The sequence below is a fragment of the Strix aluco genome, chromosome 12, assembly GCF_031877795.1.
Source record: "Strix aluco isolate bStrAlu1 chromosome 12, bStrAlu1.hap1, whole genome shotgun sequence".
In the NCBI taxonomy this organism is placed as follows: domain Eukaryota; kingdom Metazoa; phylum Chordata; class Aves; order Strigiformes; family Strigidae; genus Strix; species Strix aluco.
This window is the reverse complement of record NC_133942.1, coordinates 3,989,937-4,007,891: the sequence shown is the minus strand read 5'-3', so window position 1 is coordinate 4,007,891 and position 17,955 is coordinate 3,989,937. Positions and strand designations below refer to the sequence as shown.

General features: G+C 54.0%; 1 protein-coding gene across 3 annotated transcripts in view; it reads left to right on the top strand.

Moving 5' to 3' along the window:
• ZNF609 (zinc finger protein 609) overlaps positions 1-17,955 on the top strand; it is a 73,898-nt gene that overhangs the window by 13,561 nt on the left and 42,382 nt on the right. Inside the window, exon 2 of one of the 3 annotated variants that reach the window (XM_074837906.1) lies at positions 1,092-1,959. The exons of 1 other annotated variant lie outside the window; for it this stretch is intronic. In XM_074837906.1, coding sequence (XP_074694007.1) covers positions 1,213-1,959 — 747 coding nt within the window. In that variant the 5' untranslated portion in view covers positions 1,092-1,212. The remainder of the gene's footprint in view (positions 1-1,091; positions 1,960-17,955) is intronic. One more of the 3 variants, XM_074837907.1, reaches the window with a different exon arrangement.

Below are 17,955 nucleotides of genomic sequence, written 5' to 3'. Positions count from 1 at the left end.
GGACAGTGCTGCTGGAGAGGAGCTTCGTCCAAATGGGTGGTCAAGGCTTTCTTAAGCGATCTGGAGAGCGGGCGGCTGGGGCCAAGTAGCTGGCCGGGTGGCTGCTGGGAAGAAGCTGTTTCATGTGTTAATTATGTCTCGTCAGTGTAATTGCCACGAGCTAATCTCAGCCAGTGACTCCGGTGCTTTTTCAGGTTTTGCGTGGGTGTCTCTTTTTTTTTTCTGGTTTTTTTTTTTTTTTTGTTTGTTTTCCTCCCCCTGTCGCTGCCTCTGGGGACATGGCAGCGTACAATGCATCTGAGAACAGGGAGAGCCAGGGGCTGAGAAGTTGGGAGGAGAAATTTTGGGCTAGCTGGGGTTGGCCACAGCGTGGCCAGGGAGGGCTGATCCCCCCTCTTCTCAGTTAAGACCGGGTTCCTGTGCCGCTGTGTCTCTGTTTGCCATCATTCGAAGCCTGCTGTGCAGCTCATCATGCTGGAGGTGATGGTGGTTTAACGTCCTAAAGCCGTGTGCCGTGTTGTGCTGCCTGGAGGTGCGGGATGGAAACCCTGCGCTTCCTGCTGCGATTTGGCCTTCGGCAACCGCTCTGACGTGTCCCAAGTGTCACAGGCGCTCTGAAGCTTGGGATTTATTTCCCACTGAGGCACTTGACTTCCCCGGGGAGTGGCTCTCGTCCCTTGCAGCGAGGCTGGTGTGGAGAGGAGCCCTCCCCCCGGGTGGCATCAGCAGGAGAGGAATCAATCCTCCCTCCCAGGGGCAGCGCTCGATAATTCAGAGGGAAATGGCGAGCAGGGAAACGTGTGAGTAATGTCTTGTTGGAGCCGAGAGCCGTGACCTGCCAGGGCTGGTATTGATCGAGGGACTGGTGCCAGATGGCTGCTGCTGCAGGGACAGCTGAGGGGCAGCCCCCAGCCTGGTGGGGGTGGCAGGAGGATGCTGCCTTGCGTCGTGCGACGGGGGATTTGGGAGGTTGGGCGCTTTCACCCTGCCCAGGACCTTTCCTGCCTGCACGTGTGGCTGCCGGTGAAGGCAGATCAGCCTGCTCCGGGGCTCTTCTTGTGTAACCCTGTTGTCTTTGCTCTCCCTTCCAGCAGCGATGCCGTCACCTGGGCAGACCCCGACCACCGCTGGAAGCCCCCCGAGGACGTAGGTGACCCCCAGGGCGTGGAGGCAGGGAAGAGCCTTGAACCGTGAGGGGCCGTTAACTCTAAGATGTCCTTGAGCAGCGGAGCTTCCGGAGGGAAAGGAATCGATGCAAACCCGGTTGAGACGTATGACAGCGGGGATGAGTGGGACATTGGTGTAGGGAATCTCATCATTGACCTGGACGCTGATTTGGAGAAGGATCAGCAGAAATTGGAAATGTCGGGCTCCAAAGAGGTGGGGCTCCCGGCACCCAACGCAGTGGCAACCCTACCGGATAACATCAAGTTTGTGAGCCCGGTGCCGGGCCCGCAGGGCAAGGAGGGTAAATCCAAGTCGAAAAGGAGCAAGAGTGTGAAGGACAGTGGCAAGCCAACCCCAGGGACCTCCTTGTTCACTCCCAGCGAGGGAGCTGGTGGCAAGAAGGAGGCTCAAGGACGCTCTGGGGACGGTGCGAACTCGGGTGGCTTGGTGCCCGCCGTCACCCCCAAGGGCTCAGAGAAATCGGCCAAGGCGTCTCGCAGCGTGGCCGGCTCCAAGAAGGAGAAGGAGGGTGGCTCATCCAAGAGCAAGAAGGAAAGGAGTGAGGGTGCAGGGGCTGCGGCGGAGAAGGAGCCCAGCGTGCTGCAGCCCCTGGCCCTGGCAGTGAGGGTGGGACAGTATGATGGGGGCCAGGGGACAGAGCCTGCTGCTGCCGAGCAGCTTGGGAGTATAGCTATTGACACGGGAGCTGCGCTCAATCCCTTGGGAGTTAAGTCGGAGCTGGAGGATGGGGAAAGTGAGTGTCGGCAGCTGAAAAAGGTGAAGTCGGAGAAGGTAAGAACAGTGTCGGGGTGTGGGTGGAGGTGGCTATGACAGTTGCTCCTGTGCCGGGACGTGCCGCTGTGGGTGACGAGGGAGCGGGAGCTTACGGTGGGACTGTGTGTCTTGGACTGTTGGGGGCCAGCACTGACGTATGGCTGGTGCCTCCTGGTTCTGGTGGGAAAGGTGGTTTGGCCGTGTGACGTCCCAGGGTCTGGATGTGGTGATGGGAGGGCACCAGTCAAGCCGTGCCTGGCTTCTGGGAACTGTGCACCCGCAAATTGCCCGCAGTCGCTGTGCGTCAGGGTGCCATCGTACCCTTGGGGATTTGGTTTCTTCAGTGCTCAGCTGTGCCGAGCAGGGCCAAGCCGCTCTGGCTCCTGTTGCTCTGCGGAAGGAGCCTGGGCTGGTGGTGAAGGTTATGTCCCGGTCCTGTGCCTGCTCCAGCTCCCAACAGGACAGGGCAGTGCCTTTTGGCTGCTGTGCTCTGCTTCCTGGTGGCTTCACCTTGTGTGTCAAAGCTCCTTGCAGCTCCCGGAGGAATTTATTTCTCTCTGGTTGCATCATATGCAGAGAAGGAGACCTTAACGTGTTGGTAAATGTGGGATCTGTGTGGGTGCTCAGGCAAGCACAAGGTGCAGGGTTGACAGGAGTTACCGCCTCGTTTCTTGGTCTGCTGTTGGTACGTGGGCTTTGTCCCACTTGTGGTGACGATCAGCCTCGGGCCGATGAGTTGCTGTGGGTGATTTTTTTTACGTGTGGCTCCTCCGCTAACATGCAGCAGTGATGCTGAGCCAGAGAAGCTGCTCTTTGAGGTCCCTGGGGGTCACAAAAAGCCTGCCAACAAATGGCTGTCTGTCCATCCAAGTGACATTTGGCTCTGGGTGGCTGCGCAGTCGTTTCTGGATACGGCCGCTGGAGCGGCAGCTCGGTTAGCTTGTTCCTTGGTAATCACAGCAGCTGATGTGATTTCTGTGGGCGGCTGGGGGAAAACTTGGAGTGCGTGGAGTTCTTCGTGCTTGGAGCAGAAGCTCCTCCGCACTCGTGCATGCGTTGTGTCGCTGGTCCGTGCCTGTGAAGCCGCACGTTTGCTGTGCATAGGGTGAGCATCGTGAGCGGGTGTGTTTGGGGTGGCTCAGCCCGATTGTTGTCAACACGTGCTGGGGTGCTGGGAGGGCGGCTGGGTGGGTGTCGGGGTGTGTGTCGCTGTGTTTGCGGCCGGTGGCTCCCCAGGAAGGTTGTCACTTTGGTGTGGGGATCACAGTGCTGGGCATTGGGAAGGGATGTTGGGGGAGTTGCTGAGACCGGTGAGATGTTGGAGATTTTTTTTTTCCCATACACAAAAAGATAGAGCATATAAGAAGGGTGGTGGGGATGGTCAGCCATGGGATGACTGTGAGAAGAGCTGCTAAGTAGGTCGGTGCTTCCCTTGTTCCAGAGGAAGACTCCTGGGGCAGGCAACTGAAGCCTGTAAAATTACAAAGTGATGTGGAGACAACGTGTTGTTTCCTTGTCCTTTCTGGCAGCAGAGTGAATGAAACCAGGAAGAGGAGCAGATGCTCTTTTCAATGATGGACTTGAATGCTGCTGCAAAAAGCTGTGGATGCTGAAAGTTCACCAATGCTCTGGGGCACCTGGGTGGGTTTGTGGAGGAGGAGCCCATCAGTGGGGTGTACAGGGCAACGTATTTTGGCTTGGGAAAAGCCCGAGGATGGTTGGAGCTTGGGAATTGGTTTGGGAAATATCTCAACATGCTTGGCTGTTATGTTCCTTCATAGCCATCTGCTGCTGGCCGCTGTCAAAGCCAGCGTGGGAGCTGGCGGGATCTTTGGCCATACCCTGCATGGCTTTCCCTGTATTTTTACTATTAAAGATTTAGTTCTTTCACTGATGCGGCTGAAGAAACCCTCTGCAGGTAGAAATGCCAAAGCGAGGTGAGGATTATGAAGACAGGGGCCCAAACATCATGGACCTTGGCAGGCTGGAGGAGTGGGTCCATGTGAACCTCATGAAGATCAATGTGCAAGGCCCTGCACCTGGGTCAGGGCAATCCCTGCTATCAGTACAGAGGGGGAATGGATTGAGAGCAGCCCTGCAGAGAAGGACCTGGGTGACAAATTGAACAAATTAGCTGGCACTGCACTCACAGCCTAGAAAGCCGATCGCATCCTGGGCTGCATAAAAAGAAGTGTGGCCAGCAGGTTGAGGGAGGTGATGCTCTCCCTCTGCTCTGCTCTGGTGAGGCCCCCCTGGAGCACCATGTCCAGCTCTGGGGTCCCCAGCATGAGAAGGACACAGACCTGCTTGAGTGGGTCTGGTGGAAGGCCATGAAGTAGTCCGAGGGCTGAAACACCTCTGCTCTGGAGAGGCTGAGGGAGGTGCAGTTGTGCAGCCTGGAGAGGAGACGGCTCCAGGAAGACCCTGTGTCAGCCTTTCAATATATAAAGGGGGCTTACAAGATAAATGGAGACAGACTTTTTACCAGGGCCTGTGGTGACAGGACAGGGACAATGGCTTTAAACTGGAAGAGGGTAGGTTTAGACTGACCATATTAAGAAATGTTTTACGATGAGGGTGGTGAGACATTGGAACAGGTGGTTCAGAGATGTTGTGGATGCCCCATGATAGGAAGTGTCCAAGGTCAGGTTGGACGGGGCTTTCAGCAACCTGATCTAGTGGGAGATGTCCCTGCCCATGGCAGAGGAGTTGGATTAGATGGTCTCTAAGGTCCTCTCCAACCCAAACCATTCTGTCATCTCTGTACAGATACCCCATGAGGACGGTTCTGCCACTTTATTTGTGCAGATTCAGATACAAGCCACATCGATGAAGGCTCGGCCTGGAGGGTTAAGCCCTGTTTTGAGAAGTGATTTAAGGTCTGGATCTGCAGGAAAACATGTTGCGTTTGCGGTCGGGAGGAAATATCGGCTGCGTTTTGTCAGCCTCCTGGGGGCAGCTAGATGGCTTCCTTTGGGTCGAGAAAGCCGTGGGCAAGGAGAAGAAAGGGGTCTGCATGGTGAGGGGTGGGAAAGAAATTTTATTTCTGGAGGAAGAGCCTGAGGATGGGCTGATGGCTGGGGCAGAGTGGAGGCTGGAGGGGATGAGATGGAGGTGGGCATGGCTTTGAGCTCTTCCTGTCTCCTGAAAGCTGCAGAGATGCCCCAGAAATGGCATGTGGAGTCTGAAGGGCAAGCAAAGAGCAGGGGTAGTGGTGGCTGTGGGAGGGCAGCTCCTCTGGGTAGCGCATCGGTGGGACGAAGGCAACGGGGTCCTGCAGGCCTGGGGACAAACCCTGCCTGGGAAGGGAGAAACTTGCTCAGACTGAAACAGGAACGACCACAACGTGACTCAACCCAAACTTTGGTCTCCAGCAGCTTGTCCTTTGCTTAACCCTGTGCTGCTCCCGCTTCTGTTTCGGGCAGGGAGGCTGGTCTCCGTCTGGGGATGAAGAAATAGAGACCGTCTCTCCCTCCCACCAGCCCTGCTGGCTGCAGCCTGGGGTAGATGACCTCCCTGTACATACGTGCATGTTGAGCAGTCAGCCTCCAGCCAGGAGGTTTTGTTGTATCTCCTTGGCTGGATTAAAGAGCACTTCAGTAGCGAGTATTTTTCCTTGACGAGGCGCTTCAGTGCCACAGTCACCTTGCCGTTTGCCCCTCCTTCTGCTTTTGTGCTCTTTAAATATCTCACTGTAGGGGCTTGCAGCCCTCCACTCCTTGCTGGATGTAGGAAAGAGCTTTGCTTTGGGTTTTTTCAGACACCCTTTCACATCAGCCGGTGCTCGAGCTGGCGCAGTGTCCACAGGCAAGATCACCCTTGTTCCCATGTCTGACATCGCAGCGACGGAGCCTGTGCGCGTGGCCCGTGGGCTCGATGGGGACGTGTTTTGCTGGTGTGACCCCATGGCTCCTCTGGTTGCTGCTTCCCGGGGTGAAGCCTTGGGAACCAAATATCCCAAATGCCCTTTTTTCTAGGTGCATATCTTGGCTGTATCCAGCCTTCTGTTGCAGCATGCCCTGGCTTGTTATGGACCCTCCTCGAACCTGATGCCATTGGTGTGTTGGGACACGAGTCATCAATTCACCAGGGATGGGGCTGATCATGATGAAACCTGTTGGCGATAACGGTGCTGAGACCTTTCAGGGTCTCTGGGGTGGGCTGAGCACCCAGCACAGGTTTGCCTTGGGCTGTGGTTCGGTGCCTGGGCAGCTCCTTGCACCAGCCTGTGCTGCTGGAGCCCCAAAAGATATTTGGGGGGACAGGAGTGAGAGCTTGCAGCAGGGAGAGAAATGAGCCTGTGCCCAGAGCATGTGGACCAGCAAGGAGGTCTGTCCCTGACTCGGTAGCCAGCAAGCCACGGGTCAGTGGGGATGGCCAGAGCTGAGCTGGGGTTTGGTGGGAGGGAGCGGCTGCTCTCAGCGAGCAGCCATGCTCAGCAAAATGGCCGTGCACGGAGGAGAAGCGCCGGCCAGGCTTGGGAAACCCGTTTTCGCTGTCTGCCCCACTGGCTGCTTTCGTGTGGCCGAGCTGGCCCCGGGGTCCGTTCGCCGGGGCGGCGGGCGCTTCCTTGCCATCTTCCACCCCGGCTCGCTGCCCGTGCCATCGCCCCTGCACCCCACTCCTCGGCGTGCTGGGGCGGGCTGGCCCGGCCGGGGGATGTTAAGCATTAAACAAAAGAGCCTCCCAGCTCTTGGCTGCCACTCCGGCTTTGTTTTGATTGAGAGGTTGTTCAGCAGGAGGAGGGCGGTTTTATTTTTTTTTTTTTTTTTTTCCTCCTTTTCTGACGAGCGTCCAGATGCGACGCTGCTGCAAACAAGAGAAAGGCAAACAGAAGCCGCTGGAGACTCGGCTCTCCTGAAAAGCCTCTCTGGGTCACGTGCGCTGCGGTTTCAGGCAGCGAGGAAGGTGGATTTGGTTGTGTCCCTCTGTGGGAGAAGGGGTAGAAGCCACCGGTGCGTTTTTTGCCCTGAGTTTTCCCCCCCAAGCACAGGGTGGTTATGCCCTGCTTGTGCTCCGAGCAGAGATCCCCTGCTATGGGTGACCTGATGGTGAGGGGACATTGTAAGGTGGGGGACATGGCAGCGGATGGGCCCCAAAGCTGGTGTGAAAATATTCTTCGGGTTCTGTGGGAGGACAGTGTGGTGTTGGGGGTGGTGCTTGAGCAGTGGCTGGGAGGTCAGATGGTAGTGGATGGAAGGAGCAGCTGCCAGAAAAGAAATACTCCCCAAAAATACATACCTGGGTCTTCCCTGCTGCTGCTGTCCTGTCCAGCAGTTTGCTGTCATCTGTGCAGACCTTCTTCCCCATAACCCGTAGAGGCAGACCTGCATGGTATCTTTAGCACTGTTCCTGCAGTTGTGACTGTCCCGGCCTGACTGGGATGTAGAACATCCCCCACCCATGAATTCTTTATGTAGAATCAAAGCATGGCTGCCTTTTTTTTTTTTTTTAGTAATTTTTAGTGGGAGAGATGAGGTTTGGTGGTGGATGGAGTGGCGAGGGTTGGGGTGAAGGGGCGCTTGGATGACTGCAGGTTGAAGAGGTGAGATCAGAGAGGTGGGCTCTGCTAGGTCCAAGCCCAACAGGAGGTGGCCATAGACTCTCCTAGGGACATTGCTGTATGGTGGCTATTACATTTGCTTCCAGCTTTGCACCTCAGAGAGTGATGCTCTGTGTAGAGCCTGGAGACCACCGTGAGCTTGGCTCCAGTCTGCTTGTGGACATGGCTGTGGAGATGTGGCCACTAACCCTGGAGATGTGGCTGCTAATCCTGTGCTACTGATTTACATCATCCTGCTGGTGCGTATAAAGGGCTCCAGCTCTGCTGTGGCCTCTTCTGTGGTGGTATCCCAGCCATCGCCAGCTTCTTGCTGTCCCTTAGTGCTTGTCCTCTTCTCCTTTGCGAGCTAATGGTGGCACCAGTACAGCAGCACAGCTGATTCATGTTGCTGAGCTTCCTTTTGGGACTTGATCTCACCCTCCGCTGGCAGCTCTTTGTGCCTTGTTCCTGTACAAAACAGTTCAAATGTGGTTTGACCACTGAGCTCCCCGAGGAACGGCATGGGAGCGGGGAGCTGCTGCGCTGAGGGTGTGAGCCCTGTGTGCCGAGCGCTTTCTGTGCTTGCAGAAAAACTCAACACACCAAAAACCAGCTTTTCCCACCCCAAATGTCAAGACATTTGATGCGAGGCTTTGGCAAAATGCAAGCTGCTCTGCCCTGAGATCCCCATTGAGGTGAGGATGAAGAGGGCTCATCTGCATTCGAGATGGTGGTTTGGGAAGCAGTTGCTTGATGTGGGGCAAAGCCAGGATGGGGCGTTGCGGGCTGGTCCCAGCCTTGTGCTTCAAAGATGTGCTGGTGATTTTGACCCAGATATGATGGGTAGTGCCCATTGTGAGTTTCCTTGTCTTGGGGCCAGAGTTCGGGCAGAGAAACTCCCAATGGAGGCATTCAGGTGAAAACTGTTTTTGCTTTACAGCCCCTCCAAACCTCACTCTATCCATCCCTTCAGAGCTGGTGTTAACCTTGTCCTTCGTTTTCTGCAGAGATTTTTAGGGCATGTGGGAAGCCCAGCACTTGGGGTAGGGACCTGCTCATACTGAAAACCCTTGGCAGAAGCCTTTTTCCTGCCATCCCAGCGCTGTTTCCCACCCCTGGCTCCACAGGGCTCGGCTCTTTTTGGGGAACAGCAGCCAGAGCGACACTGGCAGCTCGAGGAAGTGGCAGGGGGTCGCAGGCAGCTACTGGCTCTTGCCTGCTCCTCTCACCGTGGTTTCTTTTCTCCAGCCATGCTGGAATCGGCCGCCTCCAGAGCTGCTGACAGGCCTGTGTTGGGAGGCCTTGGGAATTACACCACTCGTTTCCTTATCGTCCCCGGACCCGCCGCCCGGAGCCTTCTGCTCTAGGAACAAGGCAAGAAGGGGGCACGCAGCCAACATGTGTCAAGAGCTACAAAGGAGGAAATTGGCCTCGTTCACTTAAAACCATGGGGTTAGTCTTTGAGTTTTGGCTCCTGCTGAGAGGTTATTTATATGTGGGCTTTTTTTTTTTTTTTTTTATAACCGCTAGATGTAGCAGGCTGGGAGTTTCAGCTGATCCCACCTCTGAAGGTTTTATAAAGGAAAAATTGCATCTCTCCCTGTTTGCTTTCCTGGCTGGCAGTGTTAGGAAGGACTAGTTAAGGGGTGAGTTAGTTCTGATGCCTGACCCATCAGCATTGCTGTATCCTGTTTAATAGCTTGTCGTGCCGAAACGCAGCCCCGTCTCTGCCAGAGTGGGAAGCAGGACCTGTGGCTCCCCGTCAAGGACATGGTGGTAGGAAATGGAGCCGCGCTGGGAAAGCGGAGAAAACATCTCCCCATTTCCGAAGCGCGAGAGTAGAATGACAATGCGCTAATGAGGAGGCTGGCAGAGGGGGGATGGCTTCTTCTCAACGGGGTCCTTGCACTGCTTCCTTGGCGTGAGCGAGCTGCAAATCCGCTCCCCCGACGCTTTGATTAGAGATTTTGATGAAAAGGCCGGCGGGTGATTGATCCTGCTGACTCATGGACCCGATTTCTTCTCCGATGGAGACAGTAACTACTTGAGATGGGTCAGATTTTGAGGCTAACTGCCTCGGGTAGACTCTCTGGTGTTTGTTGCTTTGCTTCCAGGCTGGCGGTGGCTGCTTATTAGCCTAATGACCCCAGTTACCCAGCACCATTTATCTGCCTGAGTGAGATTTCTTTAAAGGAAAATTCGCGCGTCTCGAGTGCCGTGCGACCCCGAAGGCTTCAAAACCCGGCGAGCTGCTCCCACGGCCCTGCCGGGGAGCTGATGCAGGGGGAGTGTGCCAGGAATAACCTGCTAATGAGCAAAGCTGCTCCTCCAGCCAGCAGCCAGGGAGGCTGCTGGAAAGGGCTGTGGAGCAAAGCGCTGGCTGCTTTTCCCTTCCTCTGCTTTTAAAGGCTGGCTTGTTGGGGATTTGACGCCTTTTCCCTGTTTTCTGCAGGCATGGTGTCTTCTGTGCCACTGCTTTCCCAATGTGTGCTGTGCAGGCACGGTGCTGTGTTGCTCTTTGGGGTGTAGCTGTGAATTCTGTCTTCCCTGTGAGTCCTTGTGTGTAGGCAACCTCAGAGATGGGCTGGGCGAGAGGGCACCCAGATATTAAGAGCTGATGGCAGGCGCCACCCCTGTGCAGGATAAAAGGCAGCTGGTGATGGCAGTGGACTTTTTTGGGTGACTTCTTGTGACGTTCCTACCTCATGGCGATCAGTGCCTGGAACTTGAGACCTCACTGGGCCGCAGGAGGAAAGCCACCCCAGGTCTCGTAGATGTTGAGCCAGCAGCTGGAGTTGGAGAGCTGGAGAGAGCAGCCAAGGGCTGGAAAGAAATCGCCAGGCTCCGAAATGATTTAAAGCTACCAGGAGCCTGAAGATATGTTGTATTTGGTGACAACATCTGCTCGAGATATTCCTGTCCCTGTTACTCATTCCTGCCCACGGACCAGATCAGGGAACTGATCTGATGTAAATAAACGCGCTCAGGGTTTTCTAGGGTGAGCTCAGGTTGCGGGCTGGCATGGGCGGGCGAGTGGGCACGCTGTGCTGGTGGGGTGGACAGGATCGCGGGCAGCGGTGGTGCTGCCTGGGGCTGGGGATGAGGACTTTGCCGGGGTGATGCTGTGGTGTAAGAGGTCAGGGGCTCTGCCGGCCGCCAGCCTCTCGCAGGGCTCGCGGTAACTTTGGCCATCAGCGTTCAACCCAGGGCACACGTGGTGCCCGTGCTGTCCATCTCTCCTCCTCCCGTGTCCCCAGCCTTGTCCCCGGCTGGCTGAACAGTGCCGGCTCCATCCCAGCACGCTGTGGATGGGGTAAATCCCTTTGCAGGAAGATGTTAACCACAAAGCTTTTATACGGAGTGATAATGGCCCTTGCTCATATCTGCTGATGTTTCCCCTGTGCTTGACACTGAAATTGGTTTAAAACTCGGTAAGTGTCTAGATTTATTTTAAAATATTGCCTGGCCCTTGTTCACTTGGGGTCTTGTGAAGCGTGTCGTGATGAATAATGCAGAGGGCACACCTGCTTTGCAGGCTTAAGGTTTAATTCTGGTTGCAGTATGGAGGTCGCCACATTTTATGTCCCATCAAGGGGATGGGATGTGATACAACTCAAAAGTGCTTTTCATCCAGCCAGGGCTCTTGGCTGCCCTTTCTTGATGCGAACACTGGAGTCTCCGTGCCTCAGTTTCCTGTGTCCTCCGCGTGGATTGGATGCTCCCCTGTTTGGCATGAGCATGGACTCTGTTGGGGAGAGCACCTGAGGTGCTCCGGGTAGAGAAGGCACCATTACAGCTACAAATCCTGTGCTTGTGGTGGTGTGGGTTTTTTTTTTTTTTTTTTCCCCCAAGCCAGAAAGTAATTTAATTCCAGGAAGCTCGCTCCCCCAATTAGCTATGTAAATGCAATGTTGTGATTTTTTTCCCCAGGTGCTATGCAAACGAATGCTGTTCCCAGACTCCCCCTGCCTGCCCCCCCAATCCCTCCCTGCAGTCATTGGGATGCAGGTACGCTGCCTCCTGTGCTGGGAACGGCCCTGCTCATCTGTTTAACAGATGGATGTGGCTGCTTCTGGAGTGAACTGCATGCCATAGGGCTGGTGGCCACCACCCCTGGGCTCAGCCCTTGAAAGAGGACCCCAGAGCTGGGGCTTGGTCCTGGGTTCAAGCCTGTTGCTGGCCAGGCTGGAGGAGGGAGAGCGGCATCTGCCTGGCAGCTTGTCAGTGGATGGTGGAGAGTGGAGGAATGAGGTGTGTTGTCTGAAAGGAGCTTGTTCCCTGGAGAGGGCATCCCAGAAATAATCGGTACTGTAAAGGTGGCGTCGGTGCCAGGATGCCGCATCACCGGTGTGGTGTGGCGAAGGGGCTGCAACGTCCTCGTGGTCCTACGCTGAGCACGGTGCATGGCAAGAGCCGTGGCTAATGTGACTATACCAGCTCTAGCAAGTATTTCCAGCTGGTGCTGCCCTGCCAGCTTAGGATCCTGACCCACCCTCCCCGGCAGGACACACAGCCCCAGGTCTCCGCTCCCGTGTCCCTTTGACCTGCCACAGCATAGGTGAGAGAGGCCCTTTGTAAGGAGAAGGGAGCAAAGCCATGGGAGAGAAGGGGGGAGACATCAGTGCTAGAGCTGAGCTCCAGCAGTCGAGTGGGGAGGGGAGGCTTGGAAGAACAGGAAAGAGCCGGGGCTGGGCCACGCGTGCTTGGGGGCCGGGGGAGATTGCTTTCGAAGGCTGAAAAGGATCCTGTAAGGGGAGGATGGCTGGGCGCCAGTCAGCTCTTTGAGGTGGTAACTAAGTCATCAAGAAGAGCTGGCGTGTGCTGGCAAAGCCTCTCCCGTCCGGGCGTTGGGGAGACGAACAGATCTATAGGATGCCTTGTAAGTAGAGCGACGTTTTAGGGTTTCAAGTGCTGTTTGCTGTTCTGTGGCTTGGAGGGGAGGAAGGCAACTGTGTATATATATCACAGAGCCGAGCAGTTTGTTAACAGGAAGGTTTCTTTTTTTGCTTAGCATTAACATTTCAAGGTACAGGAACTCTTTAGGTATTTAGTGTTTTATGGTCTTCCAGGCTGGCTATTAATACTCTGCTTTGTGTACAGGGTGAAGGGAGCTGGAGAGGCTGAGCTTTGAATGTCCCTTTGAAGGAAACCAGCTTTTTGGTAGAAACCCTATGGCCACAAGCAGAGCATTTCTTAGCTGCCCTGACCTGGGGGAAGAGTTAAAGCCCCTTGCTAGTGGGGAGAGCGGGTGGTTCAGCTCTCAGGCCGTGCTATGCAGGGACTGGATCTTGCATCGAAAAAGCAAAGGCTGCACATGAAACCCCCCTTCAGTGTGAGGGTGGCTGAATGTGCCATGGCTTTGCTGGATCGCTGCCTGGTTGGTTTGTGGAGGAGCCACGACCCAGGAAAAGGCCCTGCTTTTGAGGGGCTCACAGCCTGTGCTCCTCTCTGCTCCATCTTACAGACCAAGAAAACAGGAGCTGTCAGTGTTCTCCGTGATAGATAACTCAATGGTAGCTAATGGTAGCTTGGACCAGCTTGTGTCCTGTCCACATGGTCTCTGTAAGTAGGTTCCGTGTTTACCTGTTCCCCCAAGGGCGTGAGGAGGTGCGTGGCGTTAAAAAAAATGGAAATTTGGGGATTTCCAGGCTGTGTACTCAACAGTAGTGCCTTGGCTCCTGGCAGGAGCACCTCCCTCTGTGGGGCCCTTCAAAGGTGGAAGACATGGTGGAGAGGGCAGTGCCAGATCTAGTTCTGGTTTTTTTTGTGTGAACGGAGGCTGTTTTGGGGTTCCCATTGCACTGCTTCCATATCCAATGCTCCCAGTGTGCTTGAGCCCTTAGGGTCAAATGAATCTGCCTTGCTGCAGAAGGGGCTCTCCTTGGCCACTCTTGGCTGGGAGAAAAGGACGGGTGAGATGCACCACATCTTCGCGGTGTCCCGATGGTCTCCAGCCTTCGGCCACAGGAACAAGAGCGACCAGACTTACAGGTGCCTGTTGTTTCTGGGCAAGAAACCAATGGCTTCATCCTCCAGGCCACCAAAGCAGCCAGACTTTCTGGGCAAGGCAGGGACCTGATTTGGTACAGATCCCAAGCTGGTACCACAAGGAGCCCATGATGAGAGGTTGTCTCCTCTTCGAAGCCACTGTAATGAAAGGTACCATGTTGAGTTGGGGCGGGGACTGGGGTTTTGGTAAATTGAACATTTCTGGGCATAGAGACCTGTGTTATGGTGCTGTGCTTTGCTCCTTACCCACTGCTCTGCTGTTGTGCGTTGCCCAAAAGCCTTTGGGAACCATCCTCCCTGGTCAACCCATTTCAAACGTGGCACTAAAGCAGCGCCTGGCGAGAGGTGTCTTGGCAGCCCACATCAACTGAGCGATTCCAGCCTCCTGCCAATGAGCAAGGCCATTAAAACCCAGTCTCCTCTGGGAGCTGATGTTCTGATATGAGAGATGGGAAGAGAATCGCTTTCAATTTCCCATTGAGGTGTGGGAGACTCGATTGGCCTGGCTGTGTCAGTGGCTATTAGCTCCAGCACTCTGTGCCGCTCTCGGGTCCGCTTTACTTCTCAGTTCGAGGAAATTGAATAAAGAGAAAACCACTTAGGAGGATTTTAATCAGAACTTGGCAGAAGAACTTAAGGAAACCCAAGAAATCTTCTGACAGCCATGCTTCACACTGAGATTGCTGATGAATGGAAAGGGCAGAGATGGGGCTGATGCTCAAGTGGGTTGGGTTTCTTCTGGCCCATTTAATGGGATCACATTAGTGTTCCTGCCCCACCGGGCTGGGTGAGAGGAGGGAGAAAATAAGCTGCCTTCAATGTGCTGGAGACTTGCTGTCAGCTGGAAATGAGGCAGAGTCCTCTGGGAGCAGTTGATGAAAGTTGTCCCAGACCTGCTGGAGATGGCCAGCGTGGCTCAGGAGGAGAAGGTTGCTTAATTTATATAATAGTGCCCTTGCAAATTGGGGCAGTAGTGTGATACAGTTGGATTTTGTCAAGAAGTTGACCTTGACAGGCTCGAGGAGTGGGCCCATGTGAACCTCATGAAGTTCAACAAGGCCAGGTGTAAGGCCCTGCACCTTGATTGGGGCAATCTCCACTATCGCTACAGACTGGGGGGTGAATGGATTGGGAGCAGCCCTGCAGAGAAAGACCTGGGGATACTGGTGGGTGACAAATGCGATGTGACGCGGCAGTGTGCGCTCGCAGCCCAGAAAGCCGGTCATATCCTGGGCCACATCCAAAGATGCGTATCTGGCAGGTGGAGGGAGGTGATTCTCCCCCTCAATTCCACTTCCATGAGACCTCCCATGGAGTACTGTGTTCAGCTCTGAGGTCCCCAGTGCAAGAAGGTTACGGACCTGTTAGAGCAGGTCCAGAGAAGGGCTGTGAAAATGGTCCGAGGGCTAGAACACCTCCTGTAGAGAAAGGCTGAGAGAGTTGGGGTTGTTCAGTTGGAGAGGCTCTGGGGAGACCTTACTGGAGCTTTTCAGTATATAAAGGGAGTTTACGAGAAATATGGAGAGAGACTTTTTACCAAGATCTGTGGTAACAGGACAAGGAGCAACAGTTTTAAACTGAAAGAGGGTAGATTTAGATTGAAAATAAGGAAGAAATGTTTTTATGATGAGGGTGGTGAGGCACTGGCACAGGTTGCCCAGAGGAGCTGTGGCTGCCCCCTCCCTGTAAGGGTTCAAGGCCAGGTTGGACGGGGCTTTGGGCAACCTGGGCTAGTGGAAGGTGTCCCTGCCCATGGCAGGGGGGTTGGAACTGGATGATCTTTAGGGCCCCATCCAACCCAAACCATTCTATGATGCTGTGGTGCTAAGTTGTTGATGGTAATGGTAAATGCTGTTGGGAGTGAGAAATGCTGCTGTGACGTTCAAAGCCCTCATGGGTGATGTCCAGGTTCAAACTGAGGCATGTGTGAGGGGTGTCTCCTTGCTTGGACAAACTTGTTGCTGTGATGGGAGATTAATCTCAGCTCTCTAGACCCTTGCTTAGAGCTGGTGGTGAGTTTCCCATAACATCTCAGCTCAAGTTTCTCATTTTGGGTTTTGGCTCAGTTGTAACTCCTTCTGTGAACTGTTATTTTGGAAAATTTGATTAAAAATCCATTGAGTGGTACAAGTAGCTTGACCATTTAGGGGAAGGAGAGCTGCAGGAGCAGTTCTTGTGTCATGTGCTGCAGATGGGTAATCCAAACTAGTGTTTACTTTCTGATTCCAGGCGAGGTGAGCATGTAGTTTTGGTTTATGAGTGCGGGCCTGGTGCTGCTGAGCATAAACCCCCCAGAGTTGTGTTTATTTGTGAAGGGCTCTTCAAAACTGTGTTGTACCATTGCTTTTTGTTTTACTGATATTCCAACATCTGGACTGTTTTCCTAAACGTGCTTTCATCCAAGAAAGAGGTTAAGGGAGTGAGAGCTGTTCTGATAAAGCTGCCAAAAATAATCTTTGAGACTAAGCATTGCTCTCGAGACTTTCTCCTATAAAACAATTTGTGGGTGAGCACAATGCACAACCCTAGGAAACCCCCAAATGCTCCAGCTGGTTGTTCCTGCTGGGGGTTATAGGACTACAAATTTTCTGCAAGAGTGTTTGAGTTTGTCATGTGCTGTGTGAGATGATCCAGTTGTGGTGAGGGACATTTCAGGCAATTGTGGTTGAGGTGACCGTATTCTTGAGAGGGGGGATCTGCATGTGTGTGGTTGGGTTGATGGGAGCAGCCTGGCACCTGCTGATGCACGCATCCATCTTCCTCGTCCCCCCCATGAATTGGTTTTGCTCCTTCAGGCTGACATCTGATTTGCAACAAGCTGGTGTAACAAGCCCCATAGCTGGCATAGCTTTAGGTGTTGAGGATGCAATGGTGACAACGTGATATGGATGATCTTTAAGGTATTGTGTGAAGAGCCATCTGAAAAGTAGGTTGGTGCAGCACTGGAGTTGAGTGTTTGGCTCTCAGCACCTGGGAAGTGCAGAGCTAAGCTGAGTGCAGCAGCCTTAACTCTGCCCCCTTCGTCATGCTCCTTCTGGCAGTGTTTTCGCTAAAAATCACACGTCCGTATGCTCTGACTTTGTTTGACAACTTGCGCAGTAAAAAGGAGCTACACTTCTTCCTTGATGAGACCTGTAGGTATACGCGGCATGTGTTCTCCAAAGTTGTGTGGCCATGAAGCAAAATATGTTTTTGATGCCATCTGCTTCGTAGGGGACAGAGTTAGATGTACTGGAGGAAGCTTAATGTGCTCCCCTGGCTTGCACGGGACCCAGTCCTGGCTTTGTGCTGTACCGTGCCTCTCCCAAAGGACCCGGGATGGTTGTATTGGGTCAGCTTGGTTAATTCACAATTAACTGAATACAGACAACTCTTAAGGCCCTATTAAGAAAAGCATGCTTGTAGGAGGACTTTCTTCTGAACCTCTTGGCTGGTGGCTGGCATATCCTCTAAAGCCTTAGGGTTCATGTTTTGTAGGTGGGACTTTCCTGGTGAGAGCATGGTGGCTGTCATGTCCGGTTGAGTAATATGCAAAACCAGGCCTTAAGCGTGCCACTGCTTGAGTTCCTTTAAAACACCAGCGGCTTTGGAGGGAGCAGGAGTGAAAGGTGAGTGCAACCAGGGGATGACACCACTGCCGGTGAACAGAGGATTAAAGTCACGACTAATAGCCTGGACTCCATAAACAGTTTTGATACTAACTTGGAGGAGGTCATATCGGTGGGACAGCGTGTTCCTTCTCAGGGGCTTCTTTTGGCTCTAGAAGCCTGAACTCTGGAAAGCACCATCAGGCTTGGTGGCTCTGCCCGTAGAGCTCCTCGAAGTCCCAGGATGGCTGAACGCATCCGTGCTGGCCAGGAGCCACACTGGCTCCTGCCCGGGGTTATGGGGAGTGGGGCAGGATGGGGAGCCTGGCTCTGGAGGCTCACTGGAGGCTTCCAGCTGGCTTGTAACCCAGTGGGGCTGAGAGCAGCCGCTCTTCCATCTGGGCCAAGAATTTGTAGGGGCTTAATTGACCTGTCCTGGCGCCGGCCTGTAACACTGTTCCAGTGTCAGATTTATTGCTATTGGCAGGCGGTCACCCGGGTGCCCGGTGCAGCTTCTGCAGCTGGTGTGTTCCCAGTGGGGCGAACGCTGCTTGCTTTTTCTAAATTAAAATCTCAGCTTAGGGTTGCTCGTTAGCCTTTTTTAAAATATTATATGAATGTCCAATACTGCAGTTCTTCATCTTGTTTCTTACCGAGAGGTGATCATGCTGTGTGTATTTTCGAGTGAAGCGTTTGGTGAAGATTTTGGTCCCTCTCTGTGTGTGGGAGAGGAGTCTTTTATCTGTGTATGTTTTTCATGAGCGCATTAGCAGTATCTGGTCGGGGCTTCACGTGCCTTCCTGGGCCGTTTGCAGCCTGATGGTATTTTTCTGGGAAGAAGCTGGCTGCTGGAGCAGAGCTGCCTGGGCTTTACCT